Raw genomic sequence first — 18,867 nt, forward strand, 5'->3', positions numbered from 1 at the left:
ATGGAAAGATGTTTGTAGCTAAATTTCACTTCTTTTTTTTTTTTTTTTTTTCAGGAGAGAAAGGCCTTGGGAAAACAACTGGGAAGAAGTTATGTTACAAAGGTTCTACATTCCATCGTGTGGTTAAAAACTTTATGATTCAGGGTGGGGACTTCAGCGAAGGTAGAGCTAAAAGTTGCACTTTTAAAAACTCCATCAGTCAGTTTCTTGAGCTATCTCATTATACCATTATAAATATGTCACAGTATGATATAAATATTAAATGGTCAGTGAGTAGATGTGTAGAGTAAGAATGTATTTTGTTTTTATGTACTTTTAATAATAATATAAATAGTTGGTGAATTCCCTTACAATGAATGCCAAGTACTTTTGGATTATTTTTATTCTTCCCGAATTTTGTTGGTGTGATACTTTTTGAAATAAATGGGTTATGGAGATAATTTTTAATAGTATTTATTATAAATAGGAATGGGCTTTTTTTGGACTTTTATTTTCAAGATGAGGTTAATTGAGGATTTGTAGAATTTTGATTATACCAATTACAAGGTGTTAGCTTCTTTAGCAAATTGAAAGCATAAAAAGTAATTTATATGTATTAATATATTTTAATTTTCATTATAATTTAATGTAACTCATTATTTGCAGGTAATGGAAAAGGCGGAGAATCAATTTATGGTGGATATTTTAAAGGTAAGGCTTAATATTTTATGGTCCTTTGTTTCAGTTCTGATATTAAAGCAAATTTGATCATGTACTTTTTAATGAGGAGAGGTTTACTTATAGTTCACTTTTTGCATGAAACTAATGCTGCATGAGAATACTTTATTTGCATGAACTTGGGGATAAAATATATTGTAATATGTAACTTTTAATTGACAAGATTAATTAAGGCTAACTTTATGGTTAAACATGACTTTCAGCATGGAGGTTAGGCAACTATATACATGAAAACTCCTATCTTCCTGCCTAAAACTGTCAACATATTCTTTTGTTTATAGAGAATGTGGTCTTTTGCAAAATGAAAAGGTAAGAGAACGAAGCTCAGTAACACAAACTCCAATTCTGTTCCCTTGCACCCTTCCTAATAAATTTATGGACAGCCTGGGTTAGGTTGTGGCTGGATTTCTTAATATTGCTTGAAGAATTGGAAAATTCTGTATACTATTTCATACATGCATCTCTATCTCTTTTCTTTTCCCAATGGGTTATTCTACATCAGGGAAAAAAATCTAGTTATGTTTTTTTCCCCCTAAACCAAGCAATTTCTTTGAATAAAAGTTGGTATTTCCTACTTCCTCAGAGGTTTGTATGTTTTCTTTTGTATACTAGAACTATATGATTGTGTTTTATTCCTACAGTAGTAGCATTTGCATAAGTCTCTAACTATTGCACTTGCCCCAAAAAGCCTTAGAAAAGTCAGTTGCAGAGATTTATAATGGGATCCAATCTTACTAGATTTAAATGCCATGATAGCTTCAGTGTTATAATAGTCTTTTATATTTCTTTTGGGGGAAAATGGATTACTACTCTTTTTCAGAAGCCTGTTCCCAAGGTAATCATTTTTTAAAGTTTTCTATGTTTCTGTTTGTTCTAAAGAAAGATTTGTTTGTATGAATGTTACAAGGAAATTTAAATTAGTTTTGAAGGTATTTCTGCTGGAATTAAAATAATCTCTGAGTGATCTTCATAACAGTTTTTCCTTTGAACCAGTAGGAAGCAGATCATTAGCTGGTTCTATCATCTTGTAGTAATTTGAAACTAATGTTGTAGGCCACTTTAATGTGGTTGTTCCTGTGGCAGATACTTGTGTATCTTAAAATTATATTTTGCCCTTTAAGTTTTTGTTTTTATGGGACTTGCCTCCTTAGATAATTTTTGATCCTATTAGGAGTCTATATACAGTATTTAATTTTTGTACATCCTTACAACTAAAATTGTAACTTTGTTTTTTGCTCTCATAGTCTAGCTTCAATACAGTTGAATAATAAGTTTACCATATAGAAATTAAGCACGTAAGATTGTTAAACTTCTCCCATATATAGTGCATTAAGCAAGATAATTGGAAAGTTGAAGAAAGTGAGCTTTACCGTAGAGATTTTTCTAAAATCTCTTTACTGGTTTTCCCTTAAAGTTAATACGTAGTTTACCTATCATTTAGCCAAAGTATGTTACTACTAAAAGTGACTATTCTAAGGCTGTTTGTATAAAGCATTAAATATATGTTCTTTTCCCCAAGGCTTTAAGTAGTATTTTTGGTCTTTTTATGCTTTTGTTATTTGATTAGTTAAAAAAATTTTTTTCTAAATATTCAGACAAGTATCTATACTGACCAGAAGAGGAATTTCATCCTTTGCTTTCTAGTTATTACTGTGAACATTACACTTTAAAAGTGGCTTATAATTGGAGACTGACGAATTTGTGTTTTCTTCAAACAGATGAAAACTTTATTCTCAAACATGACAGAGCGTTCCTTTTGTCAATGGCAAATCGAGGGAAACATACCAATGGTTCCCAGTTTTTCATGTGAGTAGGCATAATTCAGAGATGAGCTTTTCTTAAACAGAGAAGCGCTGTTCATGAGAAAGATGGTATAGTTAAACCAAGTTTAAATGCTAGAATTCTGCCAAATTGGACTTTGTTACTAATTTCTAACGTTACAGAACCTAGTAGGCTCTAACAACCGCCTCAGCGTTCAGCATATATCCTCCATTTGAAGAATGGTACTTAAAAGATGTAACTTGAAGATGTACATTATTTTCAAAGTATGTTGTCGTCTTAGGAAAGGAAATTGGCTTTGACTTAACAAATTTGGGGGCTCAATTTACCAAAACTAGATTGGAACATAAACTATTGATCAGCATTTAAAAATTGTTCATAGACTAGGACTAATGTGCCCTTGGCCTGGAGAACAGTTGTTTTGAGTAAACCGTTGTGTGGTTGCTTTTTCTCTTATTGTTGCTCTTTGAGCTAATTTGAGAGAGGTACCATTATTTTCTGATACTGTACAGAGATGAGTGACTTTGCTATTGCATCAGCATTGTAAAAACTTAAATCTCTTGAGATCTCTATGCATAATTGAGTTAAACCAATATTGCTGTCATTTCCACCAAAATTTATGAGATTAGCACTCAGGAAACTTCAGAATGCGAAAATTTGCTTTTTAAAAAAAACAAATACCTTTTCATGTATGTACAGGCACAACCAAAACCTTACTTGGTTTAGTTATATTTTTAGTTATATTTTTATTTTAGCGTATTTTTAGTTATATTCTTATCTAAAGCTACTCTAAAACCTATTTATATTATAATCCCAGGATTTAAAATAGGAAAGATAATTAGCTAGCATGAAGTTTAATGCTTTTGATTAGAAGTAAATCTCTACAGTTGTACTATATATGTTGGAGAAATATTTTATTCATGGTTTGCCAGAAAAAGTTCTTGTCATCTTTCTGAATGGACGAGTATGAATGGCGCTTCCCTGTCTTTAAAGGAGTAAATTATTCATGTAAAATAAATCTCACATTTTAAATTTGTCTGCAAAATAGATTTCCAACATGATCTGATAAAGTTCAGATAAGGGGCATTCTGTTCCTAAGAATGTCCTAAAAATGGAAAGCTGATGGAAGATGACAGTGCTTGGAGCTGTGCAGGAAAAAAGGAAGACCGAAATTTGTTCCTAGATCGTGTTGTGATCCCATAGAGCAGTAGTTATTAATACTTCTCTACTAGGGTATTTTTCTTTCTTTAACCTTCTTAAGGGCCAAAAAAAAATAGTGGGAAATATTTTGAAAAACTTCCTTTATAGTAATTTAATATAAAGCTATTTACTCTTTGATTGAGGTTTCCCATTTCCATTTTTAAGCTTATCTGAACTGTGAACATGATAAACTAATGAAATTCATTGGTCAAGAAGCTACCATCTGAGGGCTCTAAAGTTTCTTTTAGATTTCCTTTTTTTATATCAGTACATTAAAATTTATCAGGTAGCAGCAGCTTCTTCCCATTGTTACATACCATTTAGCTTGTTTAATCAAACGTGAAGAGTAAAAACTGGTGTGCAGGTACATACATTAATTAACATCCAGTATATGACAAGGTTGTCCCTTCAAAAAATTTATTTTGTTTCTGTGTTATTTAGTACTTGCTTAAGTCTTTTGTAGGAATGCTTAGTATCAAAATTACGGCCATTGCTGTTTCTACATAGTTTAATTTTACATTGGACTGCTATTTTTGGCAAGGAATGCCAAATGAAAATTGTAACATCCGTGAATTAGGATTAAAAGTTTTAAGCTTGTTTTCATAATTAACTGTAGAATGGCACTAAAATCACTCTGAACTTACGTTGAAAGAAAATTTTCTACTTTTAGTTTGAAATTTGCTTCTGGAAATGAGTTTGCAGTTAAAAGTAGTCTTGGAAGTATTTTAGTGTTTTTGTACATGCAAAAAAAAATTGTCTTTTTTTTAAAGAAATTTTTGTGGCATGTGCTTTTTTGTGCTGGCTGAAAGTACCGGTTCCCCCCGGTTGAAGGATAAAATAAAACTAACATTCACCTTTCTAAACAAAACACTTCCTTTCTGTTATAGAAAGGGGAAATGGAGATGATGGCCCATAAAAAGAAAAATCTTTGAAAATCTCTGTCTTGCAAGCCCAAATCCTTTTGGAGTTGGAAGTAGTGCAAAAGTATAATGTACTATCTTCAAGTTGTGTCTGTGATCCCAGCTAAACTCTCAAAGCTTAGGCTGGCTGCGAGTGCGGGCCGTGGCAGAGCCCTCTGTGGGCCGCCCCAGGGTGGTGAGGGTGGTGAGGGTGGTGAGGGTGGTGAGGGTGGTGAGGGTGGTACTGAGCTTCTCCCTCTCACCACAGCTCTTCCTGGGGCGCCTCAAACAGCTCTTCTGCGTTCCAGACAGGAAAGGGTAGTGTGAAAATGGGTGGGAAAATGCCAAGAACTGCCTTGATAGGTCCAGTTTTATAGGCTTAACAAGGACTTTTACTACATCCTTCCACAATTATATTTGTAGTTCATATTCTAAATCTACTACTTTGTCATTCCCAGGGAGTAAATTTGGTGCTATTACTGTATTTGCAAAATATTCCTCAGGGACTCTTGTGCTTTGTGCAGTAACTGTTGTCTTCATTACTGAAGAATTTAAAACCTCCCCTTCCTAAGGCATACATAATTTTTATTAAACATAATTGTGCACATATTGCTTTCTTTGGATGTAACAATCATGTAAAAACCAGATTTTCTTCTATAAAGCCATTCATGATTTTTGCAGTAACTGCTTATATCTCCTGCTGTATCAGTCATAATGATTTTGCTTTGGGGGGCCTACTATTTCTTTTTGAAATAGTACTGCTCAAGAAACATGGAGGAAGTGATACTGTCCCCATGATTCACTGAGGAAATAATGGTTTGTTCATGTTGAAATATTTTTGAAGGAATTCAAAGACCTGGAACCAAAATAGTAACCAAGTTAACTCAGTATTTAGTCTTTTTGTTCTTTTTATTATTTATTTGTTGAAGCCAAACACTAGGAAGAAACCATAATAAAAGCTATAGAATTGTAAAGTCTTAGAGTGGAAAAGGATTTCAAGATCATCTCATCCAACCTTTTCCTTGTATAAATAATGCAAAGATAAAATGACACACGGAAACATTTTTCATTTCCTTTGGCTTCCAGTAATAACAGTCTGTTAATTCTCTAATTTTCATTGTTTTTCTATACATTCATCCACAAGATAAAGAAGGTATTATATGAAGTAGTCATTAAAAAGATTAGGTGGTTTATAGCTTTGTATTAAATAACTATCTCTTGGGTTAGAGCTACTATTCTAACTATCAGGAGACCTTGGTTCTAGTTTTATTTGCTATTTACCTTGAGTTAGTTTGTCTTTCCTTTTTGGCTTATGAAGTACCTGTCCCATTCTCAAAGATAAAGTAAACATTTTGGCATGAAAATGTGGGCATAAAAGGAAGAAAGTGTTTTGTAGGTTGATCCTTGATTTCTGAATATGTGGAATGATTTATGTGCAAACATTGTCTTGCCTAAAGGAAAGTAGTTGTAATTGCCTAATTTACATCAGTCTGAAAGGTGCTGCAAAGAAGCTTCAGGCTCATTTGCCTAAATTAGGCAGCAGTCTTCATCAGCTGCGAACAGAACGTTGACGTGGTGGTACACTTGTCTCCCTTCGCTTGGTCTGTGCCACTTTATGTACAGCCATGGAGTAGAAAGACCTGCAGAGCTTTGGAGAACAGTCTCTGTCGTTGGCCACTGTCAGTGGTCATGATAATTATAAAAATTTAAGAAAACAAGATAATGTGGAAAAGTCAAACTTTAAACAAAAAGTGTTAACACGTATAAATAGGACTGTGGGAGGAAAATATAAAGTAGTTCCAGGATATGTCCTAACCAGACTTAGAAATGGCTGCTCACCTGAGTGGGAGAGAAGTGCTGATCGTTTCAGAGCAGAGCAAGGGGAGGTGAAGACCGGTTTGGTGTTCAGGGGTTTATAAAGCTATGCTACAATTTGGGGTAGCAAAAGTAAATTTGGGCAGAAATGGTTTTCCCTCCACATATTCATGAATCTGTATGAGAAGAAATGCTAGTAAGTGTCAATAATCTGGGAGGTTCTAGTTTTTCCTTCCTTTTTGGGGGTAGTATCTTTATGTGTACATTGCAAGATTTTTCATCAGCAAAGATGTTGGTGAAACTTAACCATAAACCAAGTTCTCTGAGTATCAAGTGTCATCTGTAACATCAAGTCTTAATATCACTTAGTGTTTATGTGACATATGTATTAGCAACCTGGAAGGAATTTTGTATCTAGTGGTGTTTGATGTGTATTATGTTAACATTAGTGCTGAATTTTTGAAAGCTCTCTATTTGGTGACTTTTGGAACACATAGGGAGAGCTCTGTAACATGGCTTGGGTAGTTTCCATGGTTCTTACACAAGCTGTGTCTCTCACTATCATTTGGTGCCTCTTCCATGATGGTGTGGTAGTTTCAGGAGTTGAAGGAAAAAATTGCATGTTCAAGGCTACATTAGACAGAAATAGGTTATCTTTATGTTCATACTACTTTAGACCTGGAGTCACTTTTTTTTTTTTTAACAACATTCATTGAATACACCACATTATTTGAAACATCATATTCTTTTTGACAGTAATTCATGTATCAATGCCTTTATAAGAAATTAAAGCTTGTTTTTAAATATTTCAAGATTTAATAGTCTGAAACCTTTATAAAGAATTTTGTCCACTATATATAATATGGATTTTGGTCTGAGTATATAGATATGTTTAAAGTTTAATAGATTTAAAGTTGGTTAGACTGTATTTTTTGAAAAAAAATTTTTTACAATGGGGAAAATCAGAGATTAGGCAGGAAAAGCAAGTATCTTGGCCAAAATTTGATAGCATACTTTTATACTTTTCATCTCTTGCCTTTTTATCCTTTGAGAAGATCCTAAAAATTCTAGTTATGCTGCTTTATTGTTTTATTATTATTATTATTATCATTATTATTATTTTCGGGGGCTTAACAACTATAGAAGTGTCCAACAGAAACTATGGTCCAAATTTTGCTCACTTATTCCTAATAGTGGTCTGTTGTGTGTGATGAAAAAAAGATTTCAAATGTAGACACATGAAAGATTTTTAACTACTTGAAGTGAATTACTAAAAAAAGAAGAGAAAGTTCCCTGAAATTTTGTTTTGAATTCTCTTAACTCAGTCCTTTTCATTGACATTTTTGCTTTCCACTGGTAGTAACTGCTCCAAGGCATTCAGACTTTTATATTCATGTATGTACTCAGGATACATTACTCTTTTTTTGAGAAAGATGTTGGTTGACTTAGCTAGTTTGTAGGATTTGCAAAGCGAAATACACTGGTTACTCACACTCTAGTGTTACAATATTAAGGCTCTGAGCAGATTCCCACCTTCACCACAGTGTTTTTCTTAAGCATAGTTCGTCTCTACATACATATCCTATGTGAAAGAAAATTTAGAGCCCTCCATTTTAAAAAAGCTTTCTTGCTTTGCATAAAACTTGAAAATATTTAATTTCAAAGTTATATTGATATTAAAACATAGATTCAGTCTTGTCTTAAAAGTGTATTACAATTTATTTCTTGCCATTTTTGTGTAAAATTTACAGAAAGAGTGTTACACCGTGCGCTCCAAAGGTAATGTCTCATTACTCTAAGGCTCTCTTTTTCTTTCTTTGCCTTTATCTCTTTAATCCTATTGTTATGTGCATTGAACCATTTTAAGAAAAACTTTCTGCTTGATTTATGGCAGCAATACATGTAAAACAAGTGTGTTTTATTGTTCGTGGTTAATCCTGGGAAGTACATTTCCCACCATGTTTCCACACCTCTTCTGGGGGAGGGCAGGGAAGAGGGTGTATTGTATATAATGGTTTAGATTTCATTTCAGTGCAGAACTGTTAATTTCTGTATAAGGCTAAAAGCTTCTTTGATAATGGTATAATAATGTAGATTGTTTTTTGGAGTAACAGTGACACTTTTCAATGTCTAGGATTTACGAAGTTTAAATGAATCCTTATGCATATATTTTTAAAGTACATTCAGGGGGTGGAGGAAACTGGAAAATCAGTGTCTAAGTGACAGGAGAAAATGGAAATGTGAAAATATTGAAAGCCTTTATAATTTGAAATGTTCTTTGTGGTTCTTTCTCCTTTAGGTATGTTTTCATAAGCATGTATAAACTTAAATATTTATGGTAGTCTCTGGCTGTGAGGTCTGAATTTATTGAGTGTCACCACTGCATGGGTCTTTACCACTGTGTAGTTTTGAAAGATCAGTACAGTTAAGAGTTGGTGGGATGAGATCTCTTTGTCTGGTTGAGTAGGATTGAATAGCTTGGACCAAGTATATCATTTCTGCCTGCCCGTTTGGCAGTGTCCTCTGTTTATCCATGTCTGGTGTCAGCCTAGTGCCAGTATGCCTGCTTTACACTGTTATTTCTACTCCTGGAATGTAGACTGAGAACCCCGAGGGGCTTCTTTGTTAAGGTACTTTCAGTATTCTTAATATGTAGTCTAACCCGATTTAAGTATACATTTGTATTTCTGCCTCCTGAATTGAGGATGCAAGTGATGGACTTAATTATTCACACCAGTTTAGGCACAGCAGGCCAGCTGAAATTTGCCCCTGCAATAATTGTACTTATCTTCATTTGTTTTCTTCACTATTGCAGTAAAAGACCAAGTTTTTTTGTCTTCAGTTGTCACTTGAATTCAGAACAAAACTGGAATCTGTCATAAACGTAGTGATTCCATCCTCCAGTTGAGTCTCAAGGGGTATGTTGCTATCTCACTGCAGTTAGCTAGAGTGTTCACATCTCTCACCATTTGCTCCAGAGTTTTGCCATCAGGTGGTTTTTACAGGACTCCTATTAGCCAGTGTGGCAAACTGAATTGGGTTCTGTGTGTTTTAGAAAAATCTGTAGGCTTTTCCCCAAAAGATGTGAGAGTTGTGAGAGAAAGGATCAACGAAGGAGGAGGAATATACCTAATCAATAAACCACTCCTTGTTTTCACTGCTACGTATTTGAAATCAATCCCTTAACATTGTAGGACATTTTTATCTTTACAAATTTTACCTCTTACATCTTTCATACAATGGAATCATTGTCTAGCATATGTACTCATATCTTCCTATCATAAGCCTGCTTTGGTAAAGTTTTATATATATGGGAAGCACATTTCCGTCTTAAAGTTATTATCCAAAGTAGTTTCCGGATGCTAGTTTAATTATTTAAGCATTAGTTCCTCACCTGCTTGCCAGATTTTCTGTCTTTTTTTCTTCTGTTTTTACTCATTTTTACTATTATATTGGCTTGAATTACAACTTCTCAGTCTTCTAAGGAGAATTTGAGACTTTGTGGTTTTAAAACTCAGGATTGCTTTAAATTCTGGAACTTCTTAAATTGACGATTTTTATTAAAATTAAATTCTGTAGTGCTTTTACAGAACTGAATATTCTTAATGTAAGTATAAATGCTACCATTCCTTGTAGAATAATGATTTTTAACATTGTTGTGAAGGTTAAAATTGTGTTTTGTTGAATCACGTATCTTAGAATTGCCTTAAAATGAATATAAAAATTGATATGGGAGCTCCTAGCACAGTTGACTGCTTTAAGCATGATCTGATAGCCAGTGTTCTTTCTCAAATTCTTCTATTTCTCATTCTTACAAACTAAGATTTTGGTGGTACATCCTTCTGAGTCTAGTTATCTGCTTTTGAATTTTCACTGCAATTCACATATTGTGAAGATTTGTGACAATGCTAAGGGAAACAACCAGTTTGGGTTCGAAATGTCTTAACCAAATATACCCCATAGGTTTCCCAAGAGTGACTATCGGCCAGATCGTGACTGTAGAAGAAGCAGGTTGGGCATTTTCTGGGCCATAGAAATGTAAAGTGTCTATAGTGTTATCCATCATTACTTACCATGTCAGAAGTGTTGACAAAGGGAAGGTTTGCTCCCTATTGCATTTTTAGGGTTGCTGTGAGCGGCAGAGCTTCACCTTAGGTGGGAGGGGCAGGAAGTTCTGAAAACAGGACTCCTAAGGCCTACCTCCATCTGCCTGCCTAAAAGATGCAGACTGACTCAGTATGAGAAATAACAAATAGAAGAACTCATTTAAGTGTAGGGGCCAAGTATTGATCATACTTTTCTTTCCTTAGGGCAAATGATAGTACTTTTTATTCTCTTTAATTATCTTGATAAATTTTGAGTTTGTTTTTGCTTTTGTTGTTTTGGATTCGAGAATAACTTTAATTTTAAGGTATTTTTATGCTATTTCAAAGTTGTTTCATACATATGTATAAGGATAGTCTTCATATTGCAGAAATAAATACAACTTTGTAATTTGTTATAATCTTGAGTGATTTTTTTTAACCAGTAAAATGGCTACTATTGCTGTTTGTAAGGTTTTTAAGTTTAGATGTATAGCACATTTAACTTTTTCCCTATCTTTTTATCTTTACCTCTTTGTTCTCTACATGCTGTGCTTTAAAACCCTTCTGCTCTGTTCACCTGAACACCTGGTTTTTGCCATCTTTGTGTTGATGTTTCTTACACAGTACCACAAAACCTGCTCCACACCTGGATGGGTAAGAGTGACATTTTATTACCTTGGGGAGTTGTTTGGGTGGCCAGTCCAATACAGGTTGGATTATGGGTGAACCTCAAGGGGGTGCTCTTGATCTCTGGGTTAATCTCTCAAAGCCAGGCCCCTCCTTAAGGATCACAGGTTAGTCTGTCTTGAGACCTCATAGCTGTCATGTCATTGAATGGGGTCTTTATCTGGGCCTATGGATAGACCTCCCAGTCGTGCTCTCTTGAGTGACTCTGTAACAATAGTTTCTGAGTATTAAGGGCAGTCTGACTGTTCTGACTCTACCATAAAAAAGAAATATTGTTTTAGGCAGAAAACTGAGGCTCAATTTGAGTAATTGTTGTTGTATGTTCCTTTTATGAAGCAGATTTCAAGTTCTAATTCCCTTCTAGTTGTTTCATTCATCAGACACTTTGCTTTTCTATTGAGGTCTGTAGACATGTCATTTATAACAGTTGTGATTACTGCTTATGGCTTAATTGGGATCAAACCAGTTCCTTCTCGAATTTGTATTGTGACAGGGTTCATGTCGTCTTTGGATTAGTTATTTCTGGTTTTGAAGTAATCGAACAGATTGAAAATCTGAAAACGGATGCTGCAAGTAGACCTTATGCAGATGTGCGAGTTATTGATTGTGGGGTGCTTGCCACAAAATCAACAAAAGATGGTAAGGGTTTTTGGGGAGTGGAGGGAGCTAGGATATAGGTAAAACATGTTGAAGACTATAACTTAAACATACTTACTGGATTTTAGTAGTGGAGGAAACTATACAAGTTGTATGGCAATAGCCCCGATGTTTCTTATCATACTTTCTATCCAAGTCATGTAGAAATCTTATCAAATCTCCCTTCTTTATACTTCCCCCTGCTATCAGCCTTGTCCAGACCTGGACGATTACAGTAGCCTCATACCTGTCCTGTTTACCTCTGTCCTTCTCTATAATCTTTTCTCAGCGTAAATTCCCGATTGGTCTCCTTGCTTGTACTCTTGATCCTCTAATCTGTCCTTAACAGCAACCAGAGTGATCTTCTCCAAGGGCTCCCTTAGTCAGCCAAAGCTAAAGTCTTTACTTGGTCCGTAAGGCAGTCTGCTCTGCGGTTTCTCTCACCTCTTCCCCCTCATTCATTGTCCTCCCAGCCACGTTGACACACGCCAAGCACTCAGGGACCTTTGTGCTGGCTGTCCCCACTGTCTGCAGCACTCTCCATCCAAGTATCTGCATGACCCCTTACCTCACTTCCTTCAGGTCTCTGTTCAAATGTAATTTTCAGTTACCCCCTGACTTTCCCTATTCCCTTTACCCTGCTTTTTTTGTGTTTCTGTCCTAGCACTTAACCATTTGTCATATTATGCAGTTACTTATTTTCTTACCTGATCCAACTAGAATATAGGCCTCATGAGGCAAGGGCTTTGTTACCTTACAGTCTCAGCAGCACATTGTATTATCAACATGAAGAAAAGTTTATTTAAATTCTGTCTTTAGTTTTCTGTTGATAAAGCATGTTTTATGATACTAGGTAGTCACATGTTTTACTCTCAACGGTAGGCACTGAAATCCAGTATTAATATTCTTGTTAATATTTCTTAAAAGTTTTTGAGAAAAAAAGGAAGAAACCAACTCATTCAGAAGACTCGGATTCCTCTTCCAATTCCTCTTCCTCTTCAGAATCTTCTTCAGAAAGTGAAATTGAACATGAGAGAAGCAGAAGAAGGAAACGTAAGAGGCGGCCAAAAGTTAAACATTCTAAAAAGAGACGAAAGGAAGCAAGCAGTTCAGAAGAGCCAAGGAATAAACATATAATGAGCCCAAAAGGGTAAGCATGAAACACCAGGGGAATCGTAAGCTAAAAAAAAAACACACACACACACCCTGATGGGGAAAGCATGTGCAGTTGTGTAAACTTAGCTTTATAACCTATTGTTGAAAAAGGATAATATTTTTTGGACTTTAATTTGAAATTTGACTATTCTAGGGGTAGCACAGACATTTCATAGCAAAGATTTACATGTTTGCAGGTGAAAAAAAAAAAATCCTTGAAACTTAAAAAAGTTTTAGGATCATTTGACAATTTTCATAGCAGAATTTAGTACTGTGGTATTTAGTACTGTGGTCATGCTTTGTATGTTCTTTAATATTATCTGAAATGCAAACATTTTACATTTTAATTGGTGGCATGCTTTGTTCTCTCTAAGTCACTCAGAGAGGAGTGATACCAATGAAAAAAGGTCAGTTGATTCAAATGCTAAAAGAGAAAAGCCTGTGGTCCGCCCAGAGGAGATTCCTCCAGTTCCTGAGAACCGATTTTTACTGAGAAGAGATATGCCTCTTGTCACCGTGGAACCTGAACCGTAAGTAGGGTTATTAACCCCGGTGTTTTCATTTCTGTGAATGATAATTCCATCAGTTCCTTGCGGTTCCACACTCATTTATTGAGCATGACCTATAGTCAAAGCGCTTTGAACAATACTGTGGGAGATGCCAGGTTAATGAATGACACATACCCTACCTTTCAGAATTCACATTCTACTAGTAGGGAAAGGGGGTTGGGCACATAGGCCAGGGGAGAAGTTCTTAACTGGAGCTCTGGAAAGATTTCATTACTAATTTTTTTTTCTTGGCTTTTCATTAGAGATGAGATTTGGTTGCCACAACAGAGGGTCAGTTGAACTGTTTGGATTCAATGGAATGATAAAATGTGTTCCAATTTGAATAGTGTAAAATTAATTGCATGGTGATTGGGGTACAATTTAGCACCATAAATATGTGACTCTTGCTAATAACTTGCTCAGTGATAAGTTCTCTGCATTGGGAAAGATAATGTGTGGCTTTAGATTTGGCCTCAAAAAATACTATGTAGTATATTTTGTGTTACCTCAAGTTTAGAACTATTAAATGTTGTTTGAACAAAAATACCATAATGTGGCGAATCATTGATAAGTTCCTTATGAAGAGTTCTGTTGAAGGCTGAGAAATGATGCACATGCCCTGTTTAGAGTCAGGTTTCTACATAAGGTGGGCCTTATTTAGTTCATTAAACATTTTTAAAGCCTAGTATTGTCTCATTTTAAAAAAGCTGTTATAAAATGGGATGTATCTTTGAATTAAAAGTTTAACATGCTGATGTTTTCATTGCAAATTCTGGCTTGTTAAATTTTAGTGGGACTCTTCTTTATTAAAATATAAGACACCAAGTTCATTGATCAAATCTATTTGGCTTTCAAAAGGCAGGAAACTTGAAAGGTCAGTTTCTCTGTCATATGACAGGTGTTGTCCATGGGCCAAATTTGGTCTATTGCCTATTTTTATATAGCCTGTGAGGTTAAAAAAAATGGGTTTTGCATGATAAAATGTTGTAGAAAAAATAAAAAGAGTAGTATTTTGTGACGCGTGGAAATGAAATGAAACTCGAATTTCAGTGTGCATAAAGTTTTACTGGAACACAGCTGCATCCACTCGTTCACTGTAAGAAGATACAGAAGGGCTGTCCTGTGCTACAGCAGCCTACTTGCGTCGTCGTGGCGGTTTGTATGGGCTGCTCTGTTGCTTCACACGGCTGCTTGGTGCACGCGGCATCGCAGCGATGCCCTTGAGCTCTCCAGGATTTCAGGCACTGCACATACCACCCCTGTATGCGAGAAGGTATTTTTAAAGATAAAATATGTACAAGCTCATTACAGATCAGCATTACTGGATGAACAGCATTATCTATTTTGATAGGAAATACTGTGAATCCTAATTAAGTGAAATGTTTTTATTTATTTATTTTTTTATTTGACAGAGACAACAGCAAGAGAGGGAACACAAGCAGGGGGAGTGGGAGAGGGAGAAGCAGGCTTATTCTCCCCTCCAAAAGAACTCTGTTCCTCTCGTTAGTAGATCTTTATTACAAAGAAATGATACTCAGTTGTCATGTTTCAAATTTTACTGATAAAACATTAGTGAAAATTTGTTTTCTTTCTTGTTATCTGAATACCTGAATAATAGCCTTAATTTTCTTCTTGGCCTACAAATCCTAAAATACTTACCTCGGATCCTTTTCAGAAAAAGTTTGCTGACCTCTCTTATCTGGTGGTGTTAAAGCAGTGATTTCATTTGTGACTGAAAAGTGCTGATAATTTTGTTTGGTCATCACTCTTCTTTGGTCACATAACATCTTTGGAAGTTATTTTCTGCAGAATTACTTTAAATTATAATTGGCTGGTAGTTGTGTCATACAAAGATAGCACAATTGATCTATTTTATCAGGATCTTTGAGATTTTGATCAGTTGTTTGGGAGCTATAATTGTGCTTCAGGAACTCAGCATATGCAAGGATAAGAAGCAGGGGCTCTTAGCCATAGTGAACCTGTCACCTTACTGATTTATCAGCAGTTAAACTCATATCATTAGTAATTTGCATAGCGGAATTTGGGTACCACACTTGGCTCTAGCTTATTTGTTCTCAACCTTAGTGGTACTTTAGAATAATTCACAGGCTTTTGAAAATACCAGCTTCTGGGCCATACAGCAAATCAAATCAGAATGTTCTGGGGAGAAGGTGGAGGATGGTAGCATTGGACCAGTACCTAAAAGGTTCCCAGGTAAATGTTAATTTTTGCTGAACACGTGTAGGCAAGTTCAGTCCTTTTTATTCATGAGGAAAATGGGATTAACAGTTGTCTACCAAGAGTACCTACTTTCTCACTGTGAGAATTAAGTAATGTCATGAAATTACTGAAAAAAACTGTACGTATACTTTGTAGTTAAGATTTTTCTATAGAAGAATTGTATTTTTTTTTGTATGTTTACCTGGACCCCGATTTCCTGGAGCTTAGAAAACCCTGTCTATTGGCTTTAAGAGTGAAGTTGCATTTCTTTCTGTGACTTAGGGCAAGATTTGTAACCTCTTAATCTTAAAATTCTCTATCTTTAAAATGAAGATGCTAATAGTACCTACCTCATAGTGTTGTTATGAGAGTTCAGTGAGCTAATGCCTTTAAAGTGCTTGTTAACAACCAGCAATGAACAATCTGAAAAGGAAATTAAGAAAGCAATTATATTTAAAACAACATCTAAAAGAATAAAATACTTAGGAATACATTTAAAGAGGTAAAAGCCTTGTACAATGAAAATTACAAAATATTTACACCTAAATAAACGGAAAGACCTTGCATGTTCATGGGTTGGAAGACTTAATATTGATAAGATGTCAGTACTATTCAAAGCACGCTTTGGATTCAGTGCAGTCCCTATCAAATTTCAGCAGCCTTTTTGCAGAAATGGAAAAGTAATATCAAATCATATGGAATTGTAGGGGGCCCCTAATAGCCAAAACAGTCTTGAAAAAGAAGAACAAAGTTGGAGCACTCACACCTTCTGATTTCAAAACTTAACACATAGCTACAGTCATCAAAATAGTGTGGTACTGGCATAAAGATATATAGACCAGTGGGATAGAATTGAGAGTCCAGAAATAAACCTGTAGCAGTATGTATGGCCAATTGATTTTAGAAAAGGATGCAAAGTCCATTCAGTGGAGAAAGAAGTCTGTCTCTTCAATAAATGTTTGTGCTGGGACAACTGGATTTCCACATGCAACAGAGTAACGTTGGACCCCTACCTCACATCATACACAAAAATTAAATTGGGTCCATGACCTAAATATAAGAAGTAAAACTATAAAACTCTTAGAAAACATAGGAGTAAATTTTTATGACCTTGGGTTTGGCAATGAATTCTTACATTTGACACCAAAAGCATGGACAACAATAACAAAAAAACAACTCAATTTAAAAATAGACACAGCATTTGAATAGACGTTTCATACAGATGGCCAGCAAGCACATGAAAAGATGCTTAACATCATTAGTCATTAGGGAAATACAAATCAAACCCACAGTGAGATAATACTCACCTACCAGGATGGCTATAATTTAAAACAAAACCCCAAAAAACTAGTGTCAGCAAGGGTATGGAGAAATTGGAATCCTTATACATTGGTGGCAGGAGTCTGAAATGATTCAGGCATTGGGGAAAATAGTTTGGTTGTTCCTCAAAAAGTTAAGCATAGATTTACCATGTAACCAGGCAATTCCATGGGTAGGTATATATTCAAAAGAATTGAAAATAGAAAATGAAACAATATTTGTATGTCAGTGCTCATTGCAACATATTCACAGTAGCGAAAAGGAAGAGACAGATCCCAAGTTACCAACACATGGTTGGATAAACAAAATGTGATGTGTACATACATCATGGAATGTTTGGCCATAAATTAGAGGTTACCAGAGGCTGAGGGAATTTGGGGGGATGGGGAGGTATTCCTTAATGGGTGGAGTTTGGGTTTGGGGTAATGAAAAAGTTTTAGAAAGATGGTAGTGGTGGTTGCACAACATCAATGTAATTAAGACACTGAACTGTACACTTAAAATTGGCTAAAATGGCCAGCTTTACATTACATACATTTGACTCAGTTATGTTAAAAATGCTTATTAACATAATGTCTGACACATAGTAAGTACTCAGTAAGAGCCAGCCATCATGTTAGTAACAGGTAAAAAACTTGAGGTATGAAGACTTCTCATGCATGGAGGACTAGCTGCCACAAACTCTGTACTCTTAGAATTACCATAAGGCAGTAGATTCAGAGCATTGAAGGAGGGGCAGCTTATTGTAGAGTGGGGAAGACAAATGAGTTACTAAAAATATAAAATAAAATAACAAAATATAGTTTTAAAAACAGTTTAAGCATCAGAGTCAGAAATACCTTAGGATTCCCTTAGAACATCACTGTTTTTGACAAGAGGCAGGTAAAAAGGGATTTTGTTTAAAAGTAGTACTATGTTTAAAAGTAGTACTATGCTTAAAAAGATGCATAGTATCATACATACATTTCTACCCAATTGAGTTACCCTTTTTTTTTTTTTTTTTTAAGGTTTGGCATTTAAAGAGTTTGCCTAGAAAATCAGGTTATGTGGAGTGCCTCATTCTGCAAAAGTGTTGGATCTAAATGAAATGACTTTGTATTATAGGAGCATAAATTCTGCATTTAAATATTGAGAAAACTGCCCAGCATTTGCTTATATTTAATTTTCAGTCTTCTTTTCCAGGAAGATTCCTGATGTTACACCTGTTGTAAGTGATCAAAAACCATCTGTATCAAAATCTGGACGGAAGATTAAAGGAAGGGGCACAATTGTATGTGTGTTAAGACTTTTCTTTTTTTCAAATTACTTATCTAAGTAAGCAGTATAGGCAAAATCCTAGCTTTAATTTTAGGTACAATCCAAGATCTATCTGTTCAAGGAGCTAGTTGTATTCTCCATAGGTATATGAAGATACTGCTATTAGATCAAAATTTATTGCTGCATTTTAAGTATGAAATGACATGTGAAACAGTGAATGAGTATGTTGAGAAATCTTAGTATGTTGAATAATCTAGGCTAATTAATGTAATCATTAGGACTTTAAGAAAAAATCCCATTTCTTTTGGTGTCTTATATTGTCATGACATAACTTCATATCATCCTTTTTTTTTTTTTTTTTTTTAAGATTTTATTTATTTATTTGAGAGAGAGAGAGTGAGAGACAGAGAGCATGAGAGGGAGGAGGGTCAGAGGGAGAAGCAGACTCCCCGCCGAGCAGGGAGCCCGATGCGGGACTCGATCCCGGGACTCCAGGATCATGACCTGAGCCGAAGGCAGTCGCTTAACCAACTGAGCCACCCAGGCGCC

General features: G+C 35.2%; 1 protein-coding gene across 2 annotated transcripts in view; it reads left to right on the top strand.

Moving 5' to 3' along the window:
- The window catches only part of NKTR (natural killer cell triggering receptor), a 36,861-nt gene extending 22,872 nt beyond the window's left edge, over window positions 1-13,989 (top strand). The window contains exons 4-10 of one of the 2 annotated variants that reach the window (XM_031018911.2): window positions 55-162; window positions 646-690; window positions 2,436-2,523; window positions 11,120-11,149; window positions 11,676-11,821; window positions 12,746-12,968; window positions 13,348-13,989. In XM_031018911.2, coding sequence (XP_030874771.2) covers window positions 55-162; window positions 646-690; window positions 2,436-2,523; window positions 11,120-11,149; window positions 11,676-11,821; window positions 12,746-12,968; window positions 13,348-13,507 — 800 coding nt within the window. In that variant the 3' untranslated portion in view covers window positions 13,508-13,989. Of the gene's footprint in view, window positions 1-54; window positions 163-645; window positions 691-2,435; window positions 2,524-11,119; window positions 11,150-11,675; window positions 11,822-12,745; window positions 12,973-13,347 lie in introns of those variants that run through there. The other variant, XM_081825226.1, reaches the window with a different exon arrangement.
- Window positions 13,990-18,867: the final 4,878 nt, after the last annotated feature.

Source organism: Leptonychotes weddellii, chromosome 1 (assembly GCF_054177405.1).
Source record: "Leptonychotes weddellii isolate Sample4059 chromosome 1, ASM5417740v2, whole genome shotgun sequence".
NCBI lineage: Eukaryota > Metazoa > Chordata > Mammalia > Carnivora > Phocidae > Leptonychotes > Leptonychotes weddellii.